The sequence below is a fragment of the Chaetodon auriga genome, chromosome 13, assembly GCF_051107435.1.
Source record: "Chaetodon auriga isolate fChaAug3 chromosome 13, fChaAug3.hap1, whole genome shotgun sequence".
Taxonomy (NCBI): Eukaryota; Metazoa; Chordata; class Actinopteri; order Chaetodontiformes; family Chaetodontidae; genus Chaetodon; species Chaetodon auriga.
In genome coordinates this window covers 485,501-509,111 of record NC_135086.1, presented here as the reverse complement: position 1 = coordinate 509,111, position 23,611 = coordinate 485,501, and the positions used below count along the sequence as shown (strand labels likewise).

The following is a 23,611-nucleotide window of genomic DNA, read 5'->3' as shown; positions in this document are numbered from 1 at the left end:
ACCTGATAAATCACTGAAGATTCTTATATTCAAATGAATGAACTGAATGAATGCAGCCAAAAGTCTTTGTATAAAAACCTCGTTACCTTGAATAACAAGTTTGCCTGTCGTCCTCTTGTCCTCTGCCTCGAACATGTACTTTGCCTCGTCTTCGTAGGCGGCCGATCGGATCAACAGAACGTACATGTTTGCCTCCTGGATCAGCTCGTACTTGTCGTCGCTCTGCAGCTCCTGAGAGCCTTTCAGCCAGCGGAAAGTCTTCGGGGGTCTCGACAACTCGACCTCGAACCTCGCCTCGTCCTTCTCGTACACCTGAACGTCAATCAGCGACGTGAGGAAGTTCAGTGGAAGTTCTGAAGAAAAACATGAAGACAGGTTTTTTTTTTTTTTTCTGTAAAGCACTTTCTCTTGTTTAATGACAACAATCTGTCAGTAATCTGGGAAAAATGCTGATGTTTGAAAAGAGCTGAGCAGATATTTACCATTAAGAGTAGGTGTTGTTTTACCCTGTGCTTTGCCTGTCAGGCAGTAATTTGTTAAGCATCAAGTCACAACTGGTTTAAAATTCAGATTGTCAGGTTTGAAATAGTTTGAAGGGACCTGGACTGAAATTTACGGGGCCCAACTAGACCAGGAAAAGAGACTGTGAGTAAGATGAGCTAAGATAAGATAAGATAAGATAAGATATAACTGTATTAATCCCACACTGGGGAAATTATGTTGTTACAGACAACACAAAACACAAAAATAAAGTTGCTTTTAGGCTCAGCGTTGAGTTTTTGGATTGCACATGGTAGGCTGTGGATAATAAAGTACAGTGTTACGTACAATCGCACAGTAGAAAAAACAAACACAGCCTGAGAAGACGACTTCAGGGGAAACAAGGATTTCAAACATTAATGTATTTGTAAAAATGGCTGCTGAGGCCGAGGTGTCATCACATTCGACCTGAGCGGCTGAACTGGCTCATTTTAGAAGAAAAGTGTATTTCCCAAATTTACATGCATTTTAAATTATTTAGGATTTAATGGTGAGGATGGAAGATGAAGCAACTTTGCTGTTGGTTTACCTTTGACCTTCAGGTTGGCAGAACACTTGGCGTTTGCGGCGGCGTACGCCACCTCGCCCGTCATGGCCACTTTACAGTTGTACAGGATCAGCGTGTGTTTACCTCCCTCCTCGATGATGTCAACATCCTGTCAAATCATGTCACAAACAGCCGTCAATCACTGACAAGAGCTTGTACTGGTCTAAGTGTGCAGTTCTTGTTACACAGCGACATGAAGACAAAGCAAGAGGAAATGTCCAGTAAAACAGTTGAGGTGCTCACAGAGGACGGACTGAGGACTTCTCCGTTCAGCTTCCACTGCCCGTGGACGTCGTCCTCGGAGATCTCCACCTCAAAACGAGCTGTCTCTCCGTCAAACAGCTCCACGCCGTAAATTGGCCGAACCACCTTGATGTCACGAGCTGGTGGGTTGAAAATTCAAGGAGAAAAGGAGAAAACAATTAAAGAATTTAGATAATGAGGCACGAACGAACATCAGCTGTAATGAAAATGTTTCAGAAAATCAGACTTTGTTTCTTGCTGACCTATGAATATATGTCATATTGATCTAACATCTTGTTTAAACTCATAAAAACAGTTTGTGAATAAAATGAGAAAGTTGTGGATGTTTTGCCTTTCATGTTTTATGTGTGTTCAGGAGAAAGGAAGATATTTCTTTACGACATTTACAACAATGAATGCTTCATCACGTTTACCTTCAACGCTGAGGCCGGCAGACGTCTTGTCTGTTCCACAGTCACATACGTATTTGCCTTGATCGCTCTGCTCCACTTTCTTCAGGACCAAAGACCTGCGAGTTCCCTCCGACCTCATGACCACCATCTTGGAGGCGACAATCTCCTTCTCGCTGTGATACCAAATGACGGGGACGTCTTTGCTCAGTTCACAGTCCAGAGTCACCTCATCTTTCTCTGTGGCCGTGTAGTCCTGCAGCTTCGTCACAAAGATGGCGTCGCCCTCTGGAACAGAGAACAACAATCGCTTATTTTCAGGAAAGTTTGCTTCAGAGTCACATGTTTGCATGTATTACCAACACTGAGCAGTTCTTCCAACAGCAGATATCAACATCTTTCATTCTACTGCAAATAAAGGGTGAATGTAGTTTATCACAACTTGGGTTTTATTTTCAAAGTTTTGTCCATTTCTATGACAAGAAAGAAGTTTGGTGGAAAAAGAGACGATCAGACAGGCGAGAGGAGAAAAGGAAGGCGATCAGAAAAAGTATCAGTCAAAGGTCAGAAATTTGCTCCCTTCTATCATAAAAAGGACATTAATTTAAATCAAGAATGCTTGTAATGGCATAAACACACAAAAATGAAGCAGCTGTAATGAGATCAAAACAACATGTTTCTGCCAATATCTGCTGTCCAACAGATGGTGAGAATAGGACACAGTGAGGAAAGAATGTTGTTACCTATGACTGTCAGTTTTGCCGTGGAGAAAATCCCTTTGGCCTCTGCCTTAACCTGGCAGGTATCATCTAGAGACACCGTCCTCATTTCTAGAGCGTGTTTCTTTCCTTCCACATGCGTGAGCACCGTTCGGCTCACGTGGAGTTTGACATCGTTTCGGTACCAAACCACCGGCACGTTCTCGTGCGTCAGCTCGAGCTCAAAGTGAACTGTTTTACCTTCTTTCACCGTTTGGTCCTGAAGCTGCTTCACAAATCTGAGCCTCATGCCTGCAATACATCAGGTCAGTGCACACAAACAGGGGGGTTTGTTGCCATCGGACACTTTCAAGCCACAAACATCGAATGACAGCACACAGGAAACAGGAAGCGATGGCCGTCTGCCCGCCACTTACCTTCCACCATCAGCTGAGCGCTCGATTTCTGGCCCAGTACTTCGATTGTGTACTGAGCCTCATCGTCAAACTCACAGCTGTTTATGATCAGCATGTGTTTGTTTCCGTCATCGATTATTTCATATTTAGGGCTTGGGGTGACGATCTCCACCCCCTTGAACCACATGACCTTTGCCACCTCCTTGGTGATGGTGCATTCAAACTTGGCCTGTTTCTTTTCAGGCACAGAAACGTCCTTCAGCGGGTCAACAAAGCCCATCTCGATCTCTGCGAGGTGCGAATAATCCGGCAGTTATTCACAAAAGCAAAAACACAGCTGTCACTTTCTTACCAAGTTCCACGTTTGAAATCCCTCCGTTTTCAGAGACCGACAAATGCAGCAGCTTGCAACAGACAACAAAGAACAAAGCGTGTTTGTTTTGTGAGAAGTTTGTACCTTTGACGGTCAGCATGGCGCTGGTGACGGCGTTCAGAGCCTGGTACGACACTTCACCGGCCTGATCCAGCTGGACGTTTTTCAACGTGAGGAAACGTTTCCTGCCTTCAGTTTTAATGTCACATGTCTGAAAACCAAAGAACAGGCAAATACTTGAGTTTTAGAGTCAACACCGACACAATACGATCAACATGTTTGTGTAGGAAACCCTTTATTTCTGTTCGATAAAATAAGCTCTTAATTGCGTTGGAGTTTCATTCTGAATTTTCCAGAACAATTTCAAGTTCTTGTCAAATGTATTTAAGGTCCGACCTGGTAACTGTCCATTTCATTCATGTAGTTGTGCAGGAGGTAAGTCCACATTTGTAATAGCAGGTAAGATCAGGTGTTTTTAACAATCTTACCGGGGTTCTCACCAACACCTGGCCCCTCAGCTTCCATTCACCGGCTACGTCCTCCTCGGATATTTCAGTGTCGAAGTTGGCTTCCTCCTTCTCGACCACCTCCATGCTGGAGAGGGGCTTCAGGATCTCAGCCTCACGCTCTGAAACAACACGCAGACACAGTTAACAGGAAATACTGCACACACTAAAACACACACTTCACCTTTTGGGACACGATCCTCAAGATTTTCAAAGGAGGATTTGTTACACCAACCTCCAAGTGTGAGTTTGGCAGTGTATCTGCGATCCTCAACTTCAATGGTGTAATCTGAGACGTCGTCAGGCTGGCAATTGTTGATGGTGAGCGTCATGTCCTGTCCATCTTTGATGATTTCCACCTTGTCAGAAGGAGTGAGCTCGTTGTCTCCTTTAAACCACTTCCAGTTGGGAGTGTCTTTGAACAGCTCACATTTGAAGGAGGCCTTGGCCTTCGGTTTCACATGCTGGTCTCTCAGAGGCTTCACCAGCCAGTCTTTAATGATTTCTGAGGACAGAGTTTCAGTTATTTAAAACAGTCAACTTGAGGTTTTAAAGCCAGCCTGCTTAAACACCTCTGAGGTGAAAGAGTCAATCTAAAAAGAGACTGAAAGTCTGAAAAACAGTGTTTTGTTTTGTTTGTAATGTGATTCTATTTTCTATGTCCTGCAGAACAGGAACCTGCTGTAAACCAGTTTTAACTGAGTCAGGCCAGTTTAAAGTTAAGACATTCAACGTTTAACCTTCCCCAGTAAAACAATGAAATGAAATGAAATGAAAATGGAGCAACAGAGCTGATCATAGCGGTTGTGTGCGGTTGTAAAGCTGATGATATTTTCACGTGACCAGAACAAGTCAAACATCAATGTGGTCAACAGTTTAACATTATAAATCTGTTCTCAGGTTGCAGTTTATCAAACTGCACATGATGATTGACACTGTAGAAGTGGAACTGGGGAAAAAGGGCCTTCATGTGCAGTACATCATTCCCTCAGCTTGGAATCAGTTACAAAGTTACCTGAATCTTTGGGAACTGGTCTCACTGGACACATTTCATTCTAAATGACCTGGAAGCATTTTTGATATTTTATGATTCTTTGTTTTTTTTCTTAAGTTATTATGGTTCTGTCTTAGTTCATCTCTACTACCTGCTGCTGACTGCTTACCAATGACTTTGACGCTGGTCGCAGTCTTGACGTCCTCCTGTCCATCTACCTCACATGTGTATTCACCGGCATCGTCATCTGTAGCGTTCTGGATGGTCACAGCGTGCTGCATACCAATGACATTAATGGCTACTTTTCCTGCCTGTTTCTTCAGGATGGCGCCATTACGCTTCCAGACCACATCTCTCTCTTTGTTCAACTCACAGGTCAGGTACATAGGCTGACCTTTCATGCATGTTGTCTCTGGCTCCAGTTCTTTCAGCCATTTTACAGGCAGCTCTGCATAAAGGGATAAAGTTATTAAAAAACACTATTTTCAGTACAGCCTGCCTTTTATTTGAAATTCTTCTGCTCTGGTGCTGATACCATACCAGAGTTTGAGTACTTTTTGATGCCTACGAAAAGCTTGTTTTCAACTAACAAAGCAGGTCAAACTTGATGTTATGACAATCTTTATGTTCAGATTAAAAAAAACCCATTCATTTACCTTCAACAATGAGCTTGGCTGTGCATGTTATTTCCTTGCCAGCATTCTTGGCCACACAGGTGTATTCACCGGTGTCTGACAGTTGGACATCGATAATGTTCAACTTGCGATCTTTGCCATCAGAGGTGAATTTGTGCTTGGGGCCCTCACGGAGGTTGCTGCCATCTTTCATCCATGAAGTGATGGCAGTGGAGGGAGAGACTTCACACTCAAACACAGCAGACGAACCGATAGACTCGGCCTCCTGCAGCACAATGTCCTGAAGCTTTTTGATGAACTTCAGAGGGACGGCTTTTAGCTTGAATCCTCCAAAGGGTTCCTCTGGTGGTGATGGGCCTTTACCACCAGGCCTCAGGCCCCGACCTCTGCCACCTTCACCAGGTGATGGGGTTTGTCTTGCTGTAACGTCACATACAAAAACTCATCAAGTTACTTTCAGACATAATGATGAGTGAAAAATCCAACATTGGACAATGGAATGTTTTTAAGATTTAGGCCTACCAGGAATTAGATGTGATTCAGTCGACTTGATCTCACATTTAACACAATTTTGTCTTAAGTCGAGTTTTTTTCAAGTTGGTGTTAGAGGTGCAGAGAATAAAAGATTCTGTTAAGACAATGTATCATGCAGACTCACTCTATGTGAGCTTCCAACGGGATTCTTTGACGAACCCCAAAACTCAAAAATACAAGACCACAGACAACAAACCAGAAATAGAACACCCAAAGACAGAAAGATATTGCAATTTCCAGCAGTTGGGAAGCTAAAGCCATAACAAAGTCAATGTCTTAACCTACTACTATAACCCAAATGTTGATGTCAGCCAAAAGCAGTGCTCCCATTGGCCATTGTTGATTATGGCTTTGTATCATTCAAATGTTTTCGATACTACTACCTGAGTTTTGATAGCAGTATGTTTTGTGAGACCTTGTTTTTTAAAAGTTCTCAAATGACATCCAAACACAAACAGCTATAAGAAATTGCCACAATAAAATACTCTAAAATTGTAAAGATGTGGATAAAAATCTGTAAATATCTACTTGAAGTCCAAGATTTCAAATCTTTCGGTACTTGAACTATTTTTGACAATTAGGTAGTGGTTCGATACCCAGCACTATTATAGATCATCACAAACCTTTCGGGCTGAGTTCGGACTTAACACCAAACACTTGACTTTGTTGGAAAGGACAAGACAAGAAAACAACTTAGATTTAACAAAAACTGTGAAAGGAGCGAGTGAAATTGCTTCAGGTATTATCTAACGCAAAGAGCACAACTGTACACATAAACACTGATTTCAATGAATTCATACCACCAAATCCTCTGCCTCTGCCTTTTGGTGGCTCCTCTGCTGGTTTTCCATCTGGACAAGAAACAAGAAGATGAGTTTTGAGTGTCTCTGTTAGGGCTTGTTGTTCCAGCAGGAAACAAGATAAAGATTTGTGCAATGCTAACAGCAAACACGCTATATCAAACACACGTTCTTGTCCACATCACATGAGAAAAGGATAAAGAGGGAGTGAAGTGGATGACAAGATGATCAAAGGGACATACATGGACAGAAGACAATGCAGAACACATTGATGAAGACAAACATTCAACACTTTATGACCGATGTGGATGACACCTTTGAGGACATTATATGATGAACAACATGAAAACATCACAGTGGTTGGATGGTGAATAGACAGATAAATGAGTACATGAGCTCAAGATGAATGACAGGATGAAGACAAATGGATCAAATGATCAAAAAAGGATGTGATGAGGATTATATGAGCCATCTGAGATGGATGAGGGGGCTCCAGAGCCATCAGATGAGGAGGACATCTGCCTTCATCTCACCTCGTTTAGCACCAGGGATGCCTGGAGTCTCCAACGCCCCATCCACCCCTTCACCTTCCCAGTCCTCTGGAGGAACCAGCTCCCAGCCCCAAGCTTCCTCTTTTTCATCGCCTTCCATTTCTTCTGCCTCCTCTTCAAACACCTCCTCCTCTGGCTGAGTCGGGACCTTCTTCATCTGCACGGCTCCAGGAGAAACCTCCTTCACTAGGGGGACCCGTCCCTTACCGGGCTTCTCGGGTTCTGAAGCCTCTTTTGGTGACAGCTTCTTTGGGACCTTTTTGAGTGTTACAGCTTCAATAGAGTCTTTTGGTGATACAGTTTGGGGAATCTGTTTGACTTTTTCAGCACTTGGTTTCTTCTCAGTGGGAATGCGCTCCAGTTCCTTGGGTTCTGGCTTATCAACTTTTGGTGACGGCGTCTTTTTCAGCTCAACCTTCTTCAGTTGCTCAATGGATCTGAGTGACTTTTCTTCTTCTACCTTGTCTTTACCCACTCTTGTCAAAGGAGTCTCTTTTAGTTCAACAGATTTCTTTAAGGTATCTGGTTGTTTTTGTGGGACCTCTTTGTCCACTTCTGTCTTTCCTGATGGACTGGGCTTCTTAGGTGGAACAGCGGGCTCCTCTTTCTCTGTAGGTTCCCCATCCTCTTTTTTAGATGTTTCAGTAATTTCCACTTTCTTTAAGTGCTGTTCCTTCAGCTCTTTAGGAGTTTCATCTCTTGGAGTTCCACTGGGTATGTTTGTGTCCACAGACTTATTCTTCTCTTCCTCAGACGCTTTTTCTGGCTTTTCTTCAGGCTTTCCAACTTTTGTGAAAGGCTTCAACAAGACTTCCTCTTTCTCTTTGTCTGGTGTGGAAATAATTCTGGGTTTTCTGCAAGGCTTAGTGGTAGCTGTGGGTTCCTCATCTTTTGATACTTGGTCAATCTTTGTCCTCGGCAGGATCTGCCTCTGGTCATCAGGACTTACTTTTGGACTAGTCAGGGGAGCATCATCATCTTTTCTGTGTTTTATAGCAGTGGTGGGTTGATCTCTCTGTGGTGTCTCACCTCTCTTGAATGGAGTGTGTTCAGTGTCTGTCTTTGCTTCACCTTCTTTCTTAGTTTTTGGAGGTTCTGCTGTGTCATGTTTCCGAGGTTTTTCAAATGGTTTCAGTGTAACCACTTCTTGATCCTCCTCTTTCTTTGGCAATTTCTTAATTTTCTTTTTAGTTGAGTCTGGCTCAGGTTCTTCATCTTTTGGTGCTTTAGGGGTTCTTTTCCATCTTGCTTTCTCATCTTCTGCTTCAAATGTTTCAGGTTCCTTCATATGACCCACTGGCTCTTCAGCTGCAATGAAGACTTGTTCACTTGTTGTAACTGTTGTTGCCTTTCGATCTTCTCTGTCCCAAAGTTTTTGAACTGTCAGCTCTGTGTCATAATGCCTCATCACCTCTACTTTTTGAGTTATGACTTCCTCCTCAGGCTCTCTAGGCTTAGTTGGCACCTTTTTAAGCTTGATCTTTTGCGATTCTCCTTCTGGATGCCCTGATTTTTCGAATGGTTTTAGTTTGAGTGATTCTTTCTGCTCGTCTCCCTTTGGCAGTTTAGTTATTTTCTTCTTATTTACATTTGGCACTTCAGATTCACCCTCTTCCTGTGGTTTTGGGGTTCTAGTCCATCCTTCATTCTCTGTTTTCTGTACAACTACAAGCTTTTCAGCCTCCTCAAAATGGCCAAACTGAATCGTCTCCTCCTCTGCAGTGAAGACTTGTTCAGTTCTTTTGAGTGTTGCTATCTCTCGATCTTCCCTGTCATGAAGTCCATGAACCATTAGTTCTACATCGTGATGCCTCGTCACCTCAGCTTTGTGAGTTATGATGTGCTTCTCAGGCTCTGGAGGTTTCACTGGAACCTTCCTCAGCTTAATGACCTCTGGTTCTGGTTCCTTCTCTTTGGGTATTTGGGTGAATTTACTCTTCTTCTTAGGGGATTCTGGTGTCTTTGCCTCCTGAACAGGAATCTTACACTTTTTCTTAAGAGGTGGCACTGTAGTTGAGGCAGTAAATACACCTTTTACATCATTCATAGACAGACATACAGGAAACTCAACATGTCATCTGACATTTCTAACATGCAGGACTGACACACCGCTTACACATATAAATGGAAAACATTGTTGTAGTTGAAGACACAATTACTAATTTACTGCCCTTTTAAAATAAAGAGTAATAATGATAATATGTGGTATACCTTTCGTTGGTCCAGGTGCTGAAACTGGTTCCTTGTCTGCAAGAATGTGAACAAGATCAGTGTAAGTATGAACAATACAGCTTTAGAATAAAATACTAAGTCAAAGAAGGTAATGTTCAGAATGCATGGCATGCATTTGTTTTTTTATTTTGTGCTTCCAGAATAATTTGCACTAAAATGTAAGAATCCAATGACTTTATCAGGTTTTCAACATGATTTTCCATCATTGCAAGTGCAAGCTACAGTACAAAAACTCGGGCTGCCCAAGGAATTCTCAACAAAGACATTGATAAGGTTATTTGGTCTCATTCAAGAGATACTGTTAATATGAAAGACTCGGATTGGATTGGAAATTGACATTTGATTCAAGTTTACACCAACATCAGATAACCAGAATTAGACAAAATGTTACAGTGAGTGCATTTCTTCAATCAAAACTCAGACTGCTTAGTATGACAGCACAAGAAATCTGTCAAAGTGAGAGACAAACAGAACAGAACAACATAAATGGAAGATATAGAAGAGATGTTACCTTCAGGGGAGATTTCCTGTGATACAGGAGAAGGTTCAGCCCTTACGGCTGTTGGAGAGGGTTTCTTCTCTACCGGTGCAACTTTAGCTACAAGAATGCCAACTTGATTAAATCACTGGTAAAGATGTGATTAACAAGCAAGAACTGGCATATGCGGAAACAAAAATTAAAGAATCCAGACCAACAGGATTATTTAAGGCAAGACAAACATTGAGTTGAACAACATGGATGACAAACAGAAGAAGCTACCTGCAGGAGAAATGACTTCTGCAGGAGGCTTTGGTGTTGGTGGAGACGGTTTCTTTTCCTCTGGAGGAAACACTTAGAAGAACAAAATACCAAAGGTCATGACCAAGAGAACAGAAAATGTGAAAGTGACAAGGCATTAAAACAGAGGACAGATTAAAGATATCAAGAACAAAATCCAATGCATATAAAGAAAATAGAAAAGAAAGACAGGAGGTCATCTGTTACAAAAACACAACCAGACAACTTTGAGGTTTTCTAATTTCAAAAACATGGCAACACAAACAAAGGACAGTGTTTGTAAGTACCACAAAACACAAAGTGAAAGAACTACCTGGAGTAGGAGCAACTTTGGCTGCAGGAGCAGCAGGAGGTGAAGGCTTTGGTACTGGTTCAGATGGTTTCTTCTCCTCTGGAGGAGACACTTTAAAGATCACGACCAAGAACATAACATGGTCAAGACAAACACTTGCACTGAAACAATGCAAGATAAGACTGGGAACACAGAAGATGGCAAGTTTAAGGGCAGTTGGGTATAAAGAAAACAATGAGGATAAATTTTCATTGGCCAGCAAAGAAAGCAAAACAGTAAACAGACAGACATGTAGTTCACAACATACAAAACCATGTGAAGAGGAACTACCTGCTGGAGGAGCGACTTTTTCTGCAGGAGCAGGAGGTGGAGGAGGTGAAGGCTTTGGTGCTGGTGCAGATGGTTTCCTCTCCTCTGGGGGAGATACTTTGGGAATATAAGATGCCAAGATCATGACCAATAAAAAGAATAAGTTTGATCAAAACATAACAAAAACAGTAAAAAACATGAAAACCCGAAGCGAGAAAACGAGAGCAACACAAACAACTGGACAAAAAGAAAAACAACATGGCTGAATCTTCATGAGCCAGCAAAGACGAGGAAAGTACAAACTGAATAGGCTACCTGCAGGAGGAGCAACTTTGGGTGCAGGAGCAGGAGGGGGAGGTGAAGGCTTTGGTACTGGCTCAAATGGTTTCTTCTCCTCTGGAGGAGACACTTTGGGAATACAAGATGCCAAGATCACGACCACGAAAAGAACATAGTCAACCAAGACTTATCGACAAAAGATAATTTTGACATGAATTATTCCAAACAGCACAAACAACAAGAAGAAGTGACAAGACTGGAGATATGAAAGAATGTCAACTGATGCAGGAAATTAAAGATATAAAGACACCAAGAAAGGCCCCTTACTTGGACATGGCGTACCTTGTATAGTAGTGACATAAACACATATGTAACAAAGATAATGGACAAACAGAGCTTACTGTGATGATGTGAAGATTAGTGTACCATCTCTCCTTGTTGTTCAAGACCATATTGGAAGAGGTGTGTGAATACAGCAAATGTGATATGTTGAATCTCTTTAAAGAGGGACTGATCTTATAACGATCACGAGCCTATGCAGCTCAAATAAGAAAGGGTACCTTTCTGAAGAGTTTGTTGCTCAATCTCCTGAGTTTTCTTCTCTGCTTTCTTGTCATCTTGTCTTGTTGGTGGAGGTTCGGTTGTGTTAGTTCTGGTTTCTTCAGAAGAGTCCACATTGGGGGCTATTATTTTTTGTGCCAGAGAAGCAGATTTCTTGGATTGAAGAGGAGGAGGAAGAGGTTTCTTCTGTGGTGGAACTTCAGATTTTTTAGTTTGAGGAACCTTGTCTTTTGTAATAGGTTTTATGGGTAGACTCCCTTCTTCAGGGGGGAAGTCTTCTTTTGGAGTACCAACTGCTTTGGTAATTGCAGGGGAGGTCTTCTTTGTAGGTAGAACAGTTTCTTTTGGTGGTGAAATTTCTTCCTCAAGACAGGCTACTTTCTCAGGTGAAGGAATTCGAGCTGGAGCTGGGACACGGTCTTCTTCAAAAGACACTTCTTCTGACACACGAGTTCGTTTCTCCAGAGGTACAATGTCCTCAAGATACATTTTTCCAGCAGTTTTGGGTGTTTTCATGATTTCCTCCGTTGGAGACTCTGTCTTTTTTGGTGTCATCACTTCTTGTTCTGGAGGAACAGCTGTCACAGGATGAGTAAGAATAGCTTGGGGAATAATTTGGAGTAAATCTTGTTTTGGAGGTGAAACAGTTTCTCTTTGAGGTATGAAACTCTCAGATGCAACTTCTTCCACTTGATCAGCATCAGCTTGCTTCATAACAATGACTTCTTTAGATGTAAAAGAGATTTTAGTGGAGTCTTCTTCAAAGTGTTTTTCATCCTGAGATTCAGTGTCCTCCAGTTTTTCAGCCTCGGATTCCTCTACTGGCTTAACCTGCTGATCTTCACTGTACCATGTGGAAACCTCATGGACATCTTTTTGTTGTCTTATCTCCCTTTTCAAAAGGCTTTCTTCTGTCACAATTGACTCCCTGAGCTCCACTACCCCTTCATATGTTCTGTGTCCAAGTTCTTCTACCAGAGAAATCCCCTGTCTACAATCCCTTTTAAGAGAAGACTCCCTGCTGTCTTCAAGCACTATTGTTGTTTTCTTCAGCTCAGTCTTCAAGGGAACTGGGGCAGTTTTTAAGATATCACCCAAGACTGAAGATTTGCACCATAGAGCGGTGGCCAAAAGAAAAACAGCAAAAGACAAAAACCATCAAGACACAAAACACTTATCAGTGTGGCATATATGTATATATTTTTAAAAATAAACTATAGGTGTTATGAATCACTACCTCTCTGCTGTGGAGTTTCTTGAGACATTGGCTGAAGTGATACTATTCCTGAAAGAATAATCTCATCTGGTTTCAGAAACAAATAAATGTGACTCATTAGACTACAAGAAACTGCTGAACATTTGCACTGATTTTCTGAGAAACATTTAGAAATTCAAGCGTACCTTTGACTGGTGTACCCGCCTTCAGCTGTGGTTTAGCTAGTGTTGTTGTTTCCTGTGGTATCTCCCTCTGTTTTACTGTTTGATCATTGTATGATGTAATAAATGGTCAACACACATGACAGAAAAGACATCAGGACAAAATTTTGAGAACTTTTCTCATAGCATCTCAGAATAAACGAACAAATAGTTAAAAGATCAAGATGAGTAAGTAAGTATATTCACAGACATATCTACCTTGTTGCTGAGGCTTTTTAGCCTGAGGAATTTGTTTCGGTGTTTCCAAATCTTGTGGTGTTGTTGGTGCTTGACGGTGCAGACTTGGTTCCTCTGTTACTAAATGTGGAGCCTCTGAACTTCTCTCTGGCTCTGCTGGTGGTTCCACAACCATTTTGTGTGCTGCTGGAGCCTCCTTTGGTGTGTCTGGAACTTTCTTTGGTTCATCTGGCACCTTCTTTGGTGCCTGTTGAACTATCTTTGGTGTTTCTGGAACCTTCTCTGGGGCATCAGTGACCCTCTTTGTTTTTTCCACAACCTTCTTTGGTGTTTCTGGAAGACTCTTTGGTGCTTCAGGAACCCTCTGTGTTTCTTCCAGAGCCTTCTTAGGTTTTTCTGGAACCATCTTCAGTTCATCTGGTTTTGTATCAGAGATGTACCTTGGTTCTTCTGGGTCAGGTTTACCTGCCAGCAGATGTGGTTTTCTTGGAGGCTCAGATGTCTTTGGTTCTGAGACAATTTTGAAGAAAATTTAATTATAAGATTAATATCTTGTGATCTATATTTTGAAAAAGTCACACTCTAACGAGTGCTTACCATGCTCAAAGATATTCATAGATATTTTGGAAAGATCACTTCCAATGTGATAGTTAAAAGCAGTTCAAAATAGAAATTCATAAAACTAACAAACTTAAGACATGAGCAACAACACAACAGAAGAGACCTAAGAGCATCTTTGCAGTACCTTTAGTTGGAACAGCTTCAGCCTTGGGAGTGACTTTGGGTACAGAGGGTTCTTCTGGTCTGGGTACTTCTTGCACTTAAGAGAACATTATGTATTGTTTAACATGCATGTATTGACTAAGACTAACAAAGATTGCACTCTTAACGAGTGAATTCCAAGCCTAAAAGAGGATATCAGGGCAAAATAAGCAGAGCAACTGAAGATTTTAAGAGCCTGTGACCAATACCTTCAGCTGGAGGAGCTTCCAGTGTTGAGGAAGTAACCTTGGCTGCAGTTGGGTGAACTACAGGTTCTTCAGGCTTTGGTAGTTCTGGTGCTTGAAAGAACATTATGTATATATATGTATATGTTCAGTAATCAACTGGTAACCACCAAAACCAAAACACAAAAAGAACATGAAACACACAACACATTCACATAACATATATCGTATGTAATGAAACATATCAAAGAGTTCAAAGATGGGAAAAGACACTGTCTTTCCAATACCTTTGGTTGCTGGTGGCATAATCTTGGCAGCAATTGGCTGAACTACGGCTTCCTCTGGTTTGGCTACAGGTGGAACTTTGGAGAATATTAAACAGTTTCCCATTTTTACTCATCATAAGGTTATTCTAGAGACAAGGTTCATTATTGATAGACCACAGCTATGACATTAATGTCTAGAGATAATTTGCAGAGGGATTATATGGAAAGATATCTCCAAACATCCTCAAAATACATTAGAACATGTTCATTTTAAAAGATCAAGCTCAAGAGGTTTGCAGTGAAGAACATCTTAGGACATTCAATGTTCAAACATGTTAAAGAGTTAAAGACGCAGATGACAGAAACACGAAACAACAACAAGAAAGATATACTGTATGACCAAAGTCTTTCCAGTTGATCAGTAGGGTTGCAAATTTGCTACTTTACCTCTCTGTTTAGGAGCTTCAGGTGTCTTCTTCTCAGGTTCAACTTTCGGCGCTTTGGGTTCAGGCTTAATTTTGGGCACTTTTGGTTCAGGTGCTGTCGGTTTCTGAGGTGCCAGTTTAGGCTCAGGAGGAACCGTTTTTGGCTTGGCTGTAGGTTCAGGTCGATAAGGTTCAGAAATGACCTTTCCAGGAACAAGTTCTTTCTCTTGTTCAGGTTCTGGTTTGGTGTATACTGAAGGTTCTTCGAGGTTAACAGAGAAATAGAACTCAGAGTCAATAAAGAGCACACAAAGCTTAAAGAGTTCAGGGGGTAAAAGAAGGAAAACACACACACACACACACACACACACACATAACACACAAACATACATAGACATATGTATATGAGACAGACTGACAAATAACCAATCAGCTGACAGATGGACAGCCAAGAATACAAAACTCTTTATGTACTGAAAGTACTCTAGAAGAGTACTCCAGAATCACTTCAGACAACATGAAGTTACCCAGCACTCAAGAGAAAAACTTAAGGTGAAGTATGTTAAAGTTATGATTGTTGGATTTTAATTTCTAAAAAGAATTACTGTATATAAGCAAAAGAACAGTGTATATATCTATACTGATGTTATGTGTTGCATTTGTTTTACATAATGTCTTAAGAATTAAGATTTTAAGATGATAAAGAAACTTTAAATACTGTAAGAAAAAGTCTGTAAATATTTGGACAAAAAAATCAAGACCTGAAAAAAAAACGCCATCAATTTTACAAATCTTGTAAATGTTGTTATGAAGAGGGCATTTAAATAAATGGAAAGACTTCAAGAGATTAACATTTACATGCAAACGTTTTGTATGGTTTCACAGATGTTTTCGGTGCAGTTTGAAGATTTCAGTGTCCTTTTGGAATACTTTGCATTAAGTGCTAAGAATGTGAGCCGATGAAGACTCTAAGATCACAATCAAAGACAAAAAATGATGAGCAACAGCATAATAAACATTACCTTCTGGGGCTGGAGGTTCCTCTCGCCGAGGCGGAGCAGCGATGGCTACTTCGGGCTGCGGCTTCTTTGTTTCAGGTACTTTAAAATATATCATGGATTTCAGTTTTCTGATCAGGATAAATGCTAACATCAAGACTCTTTTATTATAAGGTCTTTAAGACAAACATGAAATCAATGAAGACTGAACACGAAAGGTCTAAAACCAAGACAAAATGTACATAAATAAGAGAAAATGATGTCGGTACAGACAGGAAGTGGTAGAAGAAGAAGAAGAAGAGGTACTTGCAGATACCTTTGACTGGAGCTGGAGGTGGAGCTGCAGGCTCAGAGGGTTTCTCCTCTGCTCTCCTGTAAACCTCAGGAACTTGAAAGATCGAGAAAGTGGACATTAAAACAACACATGAGCTCTGCTCTCTAATCTACTGCACAGAAACTCTGATGAGGGTTAATATGAGCGAAGAGAGGTGAGTCTGGGCGGACAAGAGGAAAAAACACGAACCACAAACATTGATAAGAGGAAGAAAAGATGAAAGTAAAAGACAGACGAGACCAAACCGTAATCTATGACAAACACGCTAGAGTTAGAGCTCTGAGCGGGTCGCTATGTTACAGCCACAAGCTTTTAAGGAACAGCCAAGAGCTGGTTTGCCTTTTTAAGTAAGCAGTTATACCTTGAGGGATTCCTTCTCTTATCTCCACCTGAGTCCTCTCAACAACTTCTTCAACAGGTTTTTTCTCTTCTGATGAAGAAGAAAAGTTAACTTAGAAAAAATCAACCCGACTCTTTGATGATCTGAACTGATTCAGGATGAAATAAGTGGATAAACTGCAAATAAACATCAATCAGTGAAGAAACAACTGAGACAAAGGACATCAGCACAAACACAACAGACACTGTGGACACAGGGAAGATGCGTAAAGACAGACTGAGATGACGGTTTGTCTGACGATGATGGACTTATATATATATATAATAACACAGAAAAAAACTGATACCTGTGACGGAGGAGAAGCGAACAGAAACCACCTCCTCTTCAACCGTCAGACGTTCAAAAGCTACAGTAGACCATTGAAGGATAATCAGCCGTTAAGATCTGTGCTCAAATGTTTGTTCACGACGGAGTTTAGGTTTGTGCAGAAGAGGACTCTGGGATTGAACTCACCTACTCTGAAACTCAGAGCCTTAATTTAACTTAAGTTTAGTCTTCAGTTTCAGAGTTGTGACATTTCAGACCTTAATTTTAGAACTTGTCACTGAGGTCAGAACCCTCCAACATGAAATCAGACCAATAATCTAAGATTAATTTTATTCTCAGAATTGTCTGATTTCAAAATTAGATTATTTGTATCAAAATCTTTGATTCAAGATTTTAGTCTGGACTTTAATCTCTGACTAATTCTTCTTTTGAATTATAATTTTATTGTCATTGAATTTTTACACGGTTGTTTTTGGAGTTCAATCTCAGACCTTCGCTGTTCCAGACAGCCGTCATCCTCTTCTGCACATTTGTTTCCATTTAGTTACATTTCAATCATATTTACAGGATGTGAGTAAGTTGTTACTGAGGTGAATTTATTGAGGTGTTATGACAGACTGCTTCATGTGATGATGATGATGATGAAGTTCTAAATGATCACACGGTTATTCAAGGGGAGAGTTAAAGATGATGATGATGATGATGATGATGAAGGTTAAATTATAGGTGGTTAAAGTTTAATGTTGATGGATAAAACGCACAAACTTGGTGAATCACATTTCTTCACGCAAAATAAGAATTAATAGTATTGGAAGTAATGGTTGTTAGTCATAATTGACTACTTTTTATACCTTTTACTTCTGTTCTTTCCTCGTAGTGATAAAATGTGGAGGAATCTTTTGGTAGAAGGAGACATTTATGGATGAGAGAAGCTGAGTGAAGTCAGAGTTACAGAGTCAAAGTTCAGTTTGTTTGGTAGAAGCTGTCCCAGACTCACCTGTGACAACCATCGAAGCTGCCTCTGGGACATGAACTGACGTGTCTGGGACATCTAAAGGTTCAGCCATAAATACAGCTTCAATTAATGTTGGAATTAATGGGAATAAAAATGTCTGTTGTGACAGTAAAACTTAACATTTCTTCCATTTCATAATGAAACTGTAATTTCACGAATCTGATGATAAAATATGTAACTGAGTAACTGAGTTTCACTTGTAATGAAACTAAAATGTGGTTCCTTGGTTTTCTTGGTTTATTGGTTTTGGTTTGAAGACATGTTCAGTGTTACTGTCATCACTTTGAGGTATGTTGGCTTTTTAAAATACTCACCCTGAGGAACCTTTCCTAACTCAACTTCTGTGAAAGGACAAGGTACAAATGTTATTGTAACTCCTGACTCCATTCAACTTTAGCATCTTTAGCTACGCGATAAGACGTACACACCTTTGCCTGCCAGGTAAAGCTCAGCTGTGCTTCGAGCTTCTCCCATTGGCTCCAGACGAGCGATCACCGAGTAAACGCCTGACGGAGTGGAGACATTATTAATGCTGATCACAGTACGTCATGTTGTTTAGGTAAAGTTCATTTTTGATGACACTTTATAAATCATTAAAAAGTGCTGGCCACACCAGGAAGTGGAACAACAAAATTCATCTGTGGGTCTTTAGTTGGTGAACTACAGTTAGCAAGCTAACTGCTAACATGAACATGGTAACACCCGCTATTCACAACATGTCTCTGAGCGTCTCTCGAACTTCTCTGCACTGGATCGTTCATTTCATTCAGTACAGATTTTTACTGAAGAGGAACAGACTTTGCTAGCTCAGACGCTAAGAGAATGGTAAAATCGCTCAGCTTCGTTAGCATAGTTCTCACTGAGTGTTAACCAGCTTCAATTAAACTGGATAGCGACACACAGCTTATAAGCTAAGCTACGGTAGCCTTGTCTGTTTTGGGCTCTCTGGCTCTCCGTCTAATCAAAGTTCAGGTCTGTCAGGATGGTTTGTCATTGGTCAACAGGGTGAATTTACATATCAAATTCACCAAAGTTGAACATGATACAGAAGATTTCAAGCAGTTTTCTTCACGTCTGTGACTCAGTCTGCTCATCACATGGATTCCACTGAAATCAACTGATTTCACCACAAAACGTCACCATTTTCAATGCTGGTGTGACCGGCCCTTTAGTCCCATTTCATTTGTCATCATTGAAGGCTGCACAGAGGGCAAATATTGAACAGGTTCATAAGCTCATTTGTGTTGACTTACTGCATATTCGCACATTATAAAAGGTATTTTTAGTCTTTTTAGAGCTAAAACAACACAAGCTACGCGAGTCGATGATACTTAATAATTGCATTTGTTTGTCAGTATTGTGCAGCCCTAATATTCTTTTCTGCTTTCTCATCTTATATTCAGAGGTTAAACGAATAGAAAATGTGTTCCTTGGAGGAAAAACTTGTGTTTCTGGATCAGTGGGAAATGTCTCATACAGTTCAAATTCATTTTGAACACACCTTCGTCCTTTGGGGTTACGTTGTGGATGGTCATAAAGTGTCGCCGGCCCTCAGTCTTGAAGTTATATTTTGTGCTCTCTTTAAGCTCCCATGAGTCTTTGTACCATGTGACGGTGGCGTTGTCGAAGGACAACTCGCACTCAAAGGTGGCAGAGTGGCGTTCATTGACCTCGATGCTTCTGATGCATTTAGTGAAATGAATTTGATCGGCTAAAACCAGACAATCAGAGTTAACTTCTGATTTCACAATATTAGATTCATGTTAGTTTATACCTTTAATTATTTCATTGATTTGATGTTATTATTTTTATATAAGACTTGTATATTGAGATTAAGTCATTTTGACTAAACTTTAAGTTAAATATGAAAAAATACACAACAAAAACAGAAAACAGACACTCACGAACCACAGAAATAAACACGCAAACGAACCAGCAGGTTCAAAGAGGTCAGTTTGAGTTTTGTTAGTATGCAGTCATAATGCTCACCTGTCTTTGAGCCAGTTCCTGATAATGACATAAAGGAGTGGGACACGAGGACACGTCACAGATGTACAGACAGGTGTCTGTCAGACTGGGAGGAAGCTCAAACACTCTGTAACATCTTACCTGTGACGGTGAGCTTGGCGTTGGAGATGTGAGGACCACACACCACACGGTAGTTGCCCTGATCTTTGGGCTGGCAGTTCTTGATCTTCAGACAATGGCGGTTGCCTACGCTGCTGATGTCGTACTTGTCGCTGTTGTCCAGTTTCTGGGTACCTTTGTACCATGTGAGAGTGATCTCCGGGTAGTTGATTTGGATCTGGCACTCAAAGCTGGCGCTCTGGTTCTCAGTGGTCATCTGGTCACTGATGTCCTCCATCACAGAGATGGGCTGAAGGTTCAAAGTCTCTTTTAAATATGGTGTCAATGTCTGACGTGCTGACTTCTACAGATCATTACTGTTTGCTTAAAGCTTGTTCAAAACTTAATTTTAAATTCCAGAGATCCCAAAGTTTTCACAAATAAAAACGGCAGGCTGAATTTCTAGAGAACTGTCTACAAATATACACATGTAGAATATTTAGGTATTTTTATGTGTTTGTTTTACATGTTTGATATTTATATATGTTCATATAAATATAATAGAAACATTTTCTGAATAAGTCGTTAATCTTTTCTTAGTCATTGAAATACCATTTAAATTTCGGTATTATTCATGCAGCAACGCTACCTAAACTCACATTTGGTTTCATAAATAGAGACCTGACACGTTATGGTACAGAAAGCTGCCCTCCCTTCTCTTTGATTGACACTTGGCTGCAGAGAATTTGACTGAAAATATAGTTGTGCTTCTTTCATCCCTGACTTCAGTATTAACTACTGATGCTCTGGTGTGCTGAACTGGGATTTTGCCTGATCCAGAGATGTGTTGATGGGTTTGTATCTGCTATAAATCTTGTTGAAAACCTTCCCACAAAGCATATGGTTGTGTCCACATGGTTTTGGCCATGTGGTGTGGTATTCAGTGTGACTGCCTCCTTCTTAAGGTAAGCTGCAGAGGAGTGTGAAAGTGGTGGCGTGTTGGGTGTTTTTTGGTACCTCTGTGCCAACGCGTCCCTCCAGCTGCTGGATAAGTCGGGCCATGTCCTCCTCTTCAACATGGCCACCATGCTCCACCTCCTGGGATGGGAAAGGCAATGGCAAAGGCAAATTAGTAAATCTCTCTACACCACCATCAGTGATGCTCTTTCTTAGTCCTTTTCCCCTGAAGAAATTAGTGACTTGCAGCTTAAAGAAATACATAAACATTTATTAGCTTTCTGGTGAGAGTTACATGTTCAAATTGATGCAGCTCTCATGTCCGTATGGCAAATATGAAGCTACAGCCTGAAATCTGCTGGCTTAGCATTAAACTGGAAACACTATCCAAAGGTAACAAAATCCATCCTCTTTATTTTCTTACCTCTGAATCTGTCTTGGCACTGCTGTAACAGAACTTATCTTATTGTAAGTATTATATTAGGAAATATTTCAAGTAGCTGTATCTTCAAAGCACGACGAATCCTGACATGAATGTTTGAATTCTATCCAAACCATGACTAAAGCTCTGCCATCATCTCCCTCACCGCTCTTCCAGTCTGCATTTCTCTCTCCCTCTTCAGGAACTCGACGGCCTGGAGGATGGCCCGGTAGTCGTGGATCCCGTGCTCCCGCAGGATCCTCTCGTAGTCTTTGGGGTCGTGACCTCTCAGCAACTCCACGATATCAATCTCTTCATCTTTCTTGGGACTCTGCTTCGATGGAGTCCTGACAAATATCAAATACACAATCAGAGTGGGTGTCTTCTTGTTAACAATACCATATTCTGTGACAAACATCCGATCAATCTGTTCTGGACATCCACTTCTCTGATAAATCAATCAACCACACACAAAGAAAAGGTCCAGCACACTCAGCATATCTTACTTCTTCAGCCTTGTTCTAATGTCTCCCATTTCTTCCATTTCCTCCTTTTTGGTCACTTCCATCTCAGCGCTGCACTCAATCTCTCCATGTTTGTTGGTGGCGACACACCTGTAGACACCGGAGTCAGACTTGGTCACCTCTCTGATCTCCATTTTGGCATCCTGGCCCTTGTGCTCAATGGAGATACGACCACCGGGGGTGATCTGCCTCCATTTGCCCTTCATCCATTTCACGCTGGGGATTGGGTCACCTCCGATCTTGGCGATGAAGGTTGCGGTGCCCTCTGTGAAGACAAATAATAACATGAGGCTCAGTGTAGAATTGCTCAGTTGATGTAATTTTCACCTGCTGTGTTGTGTTATAAATTCTCCTTAAGTTAATATAATCTGCCTTTGAATTTTTCTAAAGGTATTTCTTCTGTGACCCTTTAGTTCAGATTCTGAATTGTTTCCTCTGTTATTTCTGTTATGGAATTGAAGAAAAATGGTTATGTACTTCTTGTATTATCTATAAGCAGTACATAACCAATGGCTACCCATCATTACATTTCTGCTGTTTCCCTGGAAATGTTCTGACAAGCCTTGTCAAATTCCACCTGGTAATGCATCTTCTCGTGGCGTTAATCTAAGCTCTCAGAACAAGCATCTTGGGGTCCAGACGTCTCTGAACAGTATACTTACTTTCTGTGACAGAAATGTTTTTCGGTTCCTCGATGAAGAAAAGGTTGTCAAGTCTTTTGACTGCGGCAGCTGCAGCTGGGGCGGCAGCCTCAGCGGGGGCAGCCTTGGCTCCTTTGTCAGGAAAGAAATCATGGGGTGAGTGTGGTGCTGCCATATTTGACTGATTCCAAGTAGCCCAGAGTCTAAAATGTGTTTAGTTGTTATTAAAGTAGTCCAATTTTACAGTTTCCTCCAATAATGTTATACCAACTAAAAGACTTCACTTGTCTGAACAGATGAAAACTTTTACAGGGCTTTTATTACAGAGCTGACCGAAAACTTTTCATAGGGTAACACTACCTCAATCAGACAAAAAGTATCCCAAGTGCGTAGAAAACCACCCAACCTGGAAACATTGTTTAAGTGGAGCAGCAGTGAAGTATTCCATGTTCTTTTTTGTGCAAAAACAGGAAGGAAGTCAACAATTATCATACAGGCTGATCAGTAACATTACCTTTCACAGTGACCCTGGACTTGCAGAAGTCACTGCCAGTAGCATTGCTGGCCTTGCAGAGGTAATCCCCTGCATCAGTCTTTGAGACTGGGCTGACCTCCAGACAGGCCATCCCACCAGCAAATGTGATTCTGGTGTTTCCGCTGGATTTCAGCTCCCTCCTGTCCTTCATCCACTGGATGGTCAGTGGAGGAGTGCCACTGATGTGGCATTTGAGGCTCAACTTTTCCCCCTCGCTCACTGTCACTGGCTCCAGGGGGATGTCAAATTTCGGGGCCTGGCTAGCTTCTGAAGGAGTGATGAGAAAGAGGCAGATAGTTAGAACTATGCATCATGTATTGTTTCTGTTTTGCCTCTGATGGCTGGGAACAAGAAAGAAACCAAAAGCCAACTCTTAAACGGTCTAATCCAGCCTTCCCGGTCCTCCTGGGCGAAAACTCAGTGGACAAGATGGCTTCCCTCTGGACAAAAATGTAACTCTAAAAATCAATGCTAACTGTCTCTAAGGGCTCACAATAGCATT

General features: G+C 41.2%; 1 protein-coding gene across 1 annotated transcript in view; it reads right to left on the bottom strand.

The window, feature by feature from the left end:
* The window catches only part of LOC143330076 (titin-like), a 182,704-nt gene that overhangs the window by 103,243 nt on the left and 55,850 nt on the right, over positions 1–23,611 (bottom strand). Inside the window, exons 62-80 of the mRNA XM_076746252.1 lie at positions 23,089–23,376; positions 22,596–22,706; positions 21,916–22,198; positions 21,576–21,756; positions 21,049–21,129; positions 20,074–20,341; positions 15,973–15,975; positions 6,697–6,747; positions 5,384–5,782; positions 4,897–5,175; positions 3,969–4,238; positions 3,716–3,855; positions 3,312–3,438; positions 2,876–3,142; positions 2,484–2,750; positions 1,765–2,028; positions 1,331–1,470; positions 1,070–1,196; positions 87–353 (exon numbers count right to left, since the gene is read on the bottom strand). Coding sequence (XP_076602367.1) covers positions 87–353; positions 1,070–1,196; positions 1,331–1,470; positions 1,765–2,028; positions 2,484–2,750; positions 2,876–3,142; positions 3,312–3,438; positions 3,716–3,855; positions 3,969–4,238; positions 4,897–5,175; positions 5,384–5,782; positions 6,697–6,747; positions 15,973–15,975; positions 20,074–20,341; positions 21,049–21,129; positions 21,576–21,756; positions 21,916–22,198; positions 22,596–22,706; positions 23,089–23,376 — 3,813 coding nt within the window. The remainder of the gene's footprint in view (positions 1–86; positions 354–1,069; positions 1,197–1,330; positions 1,471–1,764; positions 2,029–2,483; positions 2,751–2,875; positions 3,143–3,311; positions 3,439–3,715; positions 3,856–3,968; positions 4,239–4,896; positions 5,176–5,383; positions 5,783–6,696; positions 6,748–15,972; positions 15,976–20,073; positions 20,342–21,048; positions 21,130–21,575; positions 21,757–21,915; positions 22,199–22,595; positions 22,707–23,088; positions 23,377–23,611) is intronic.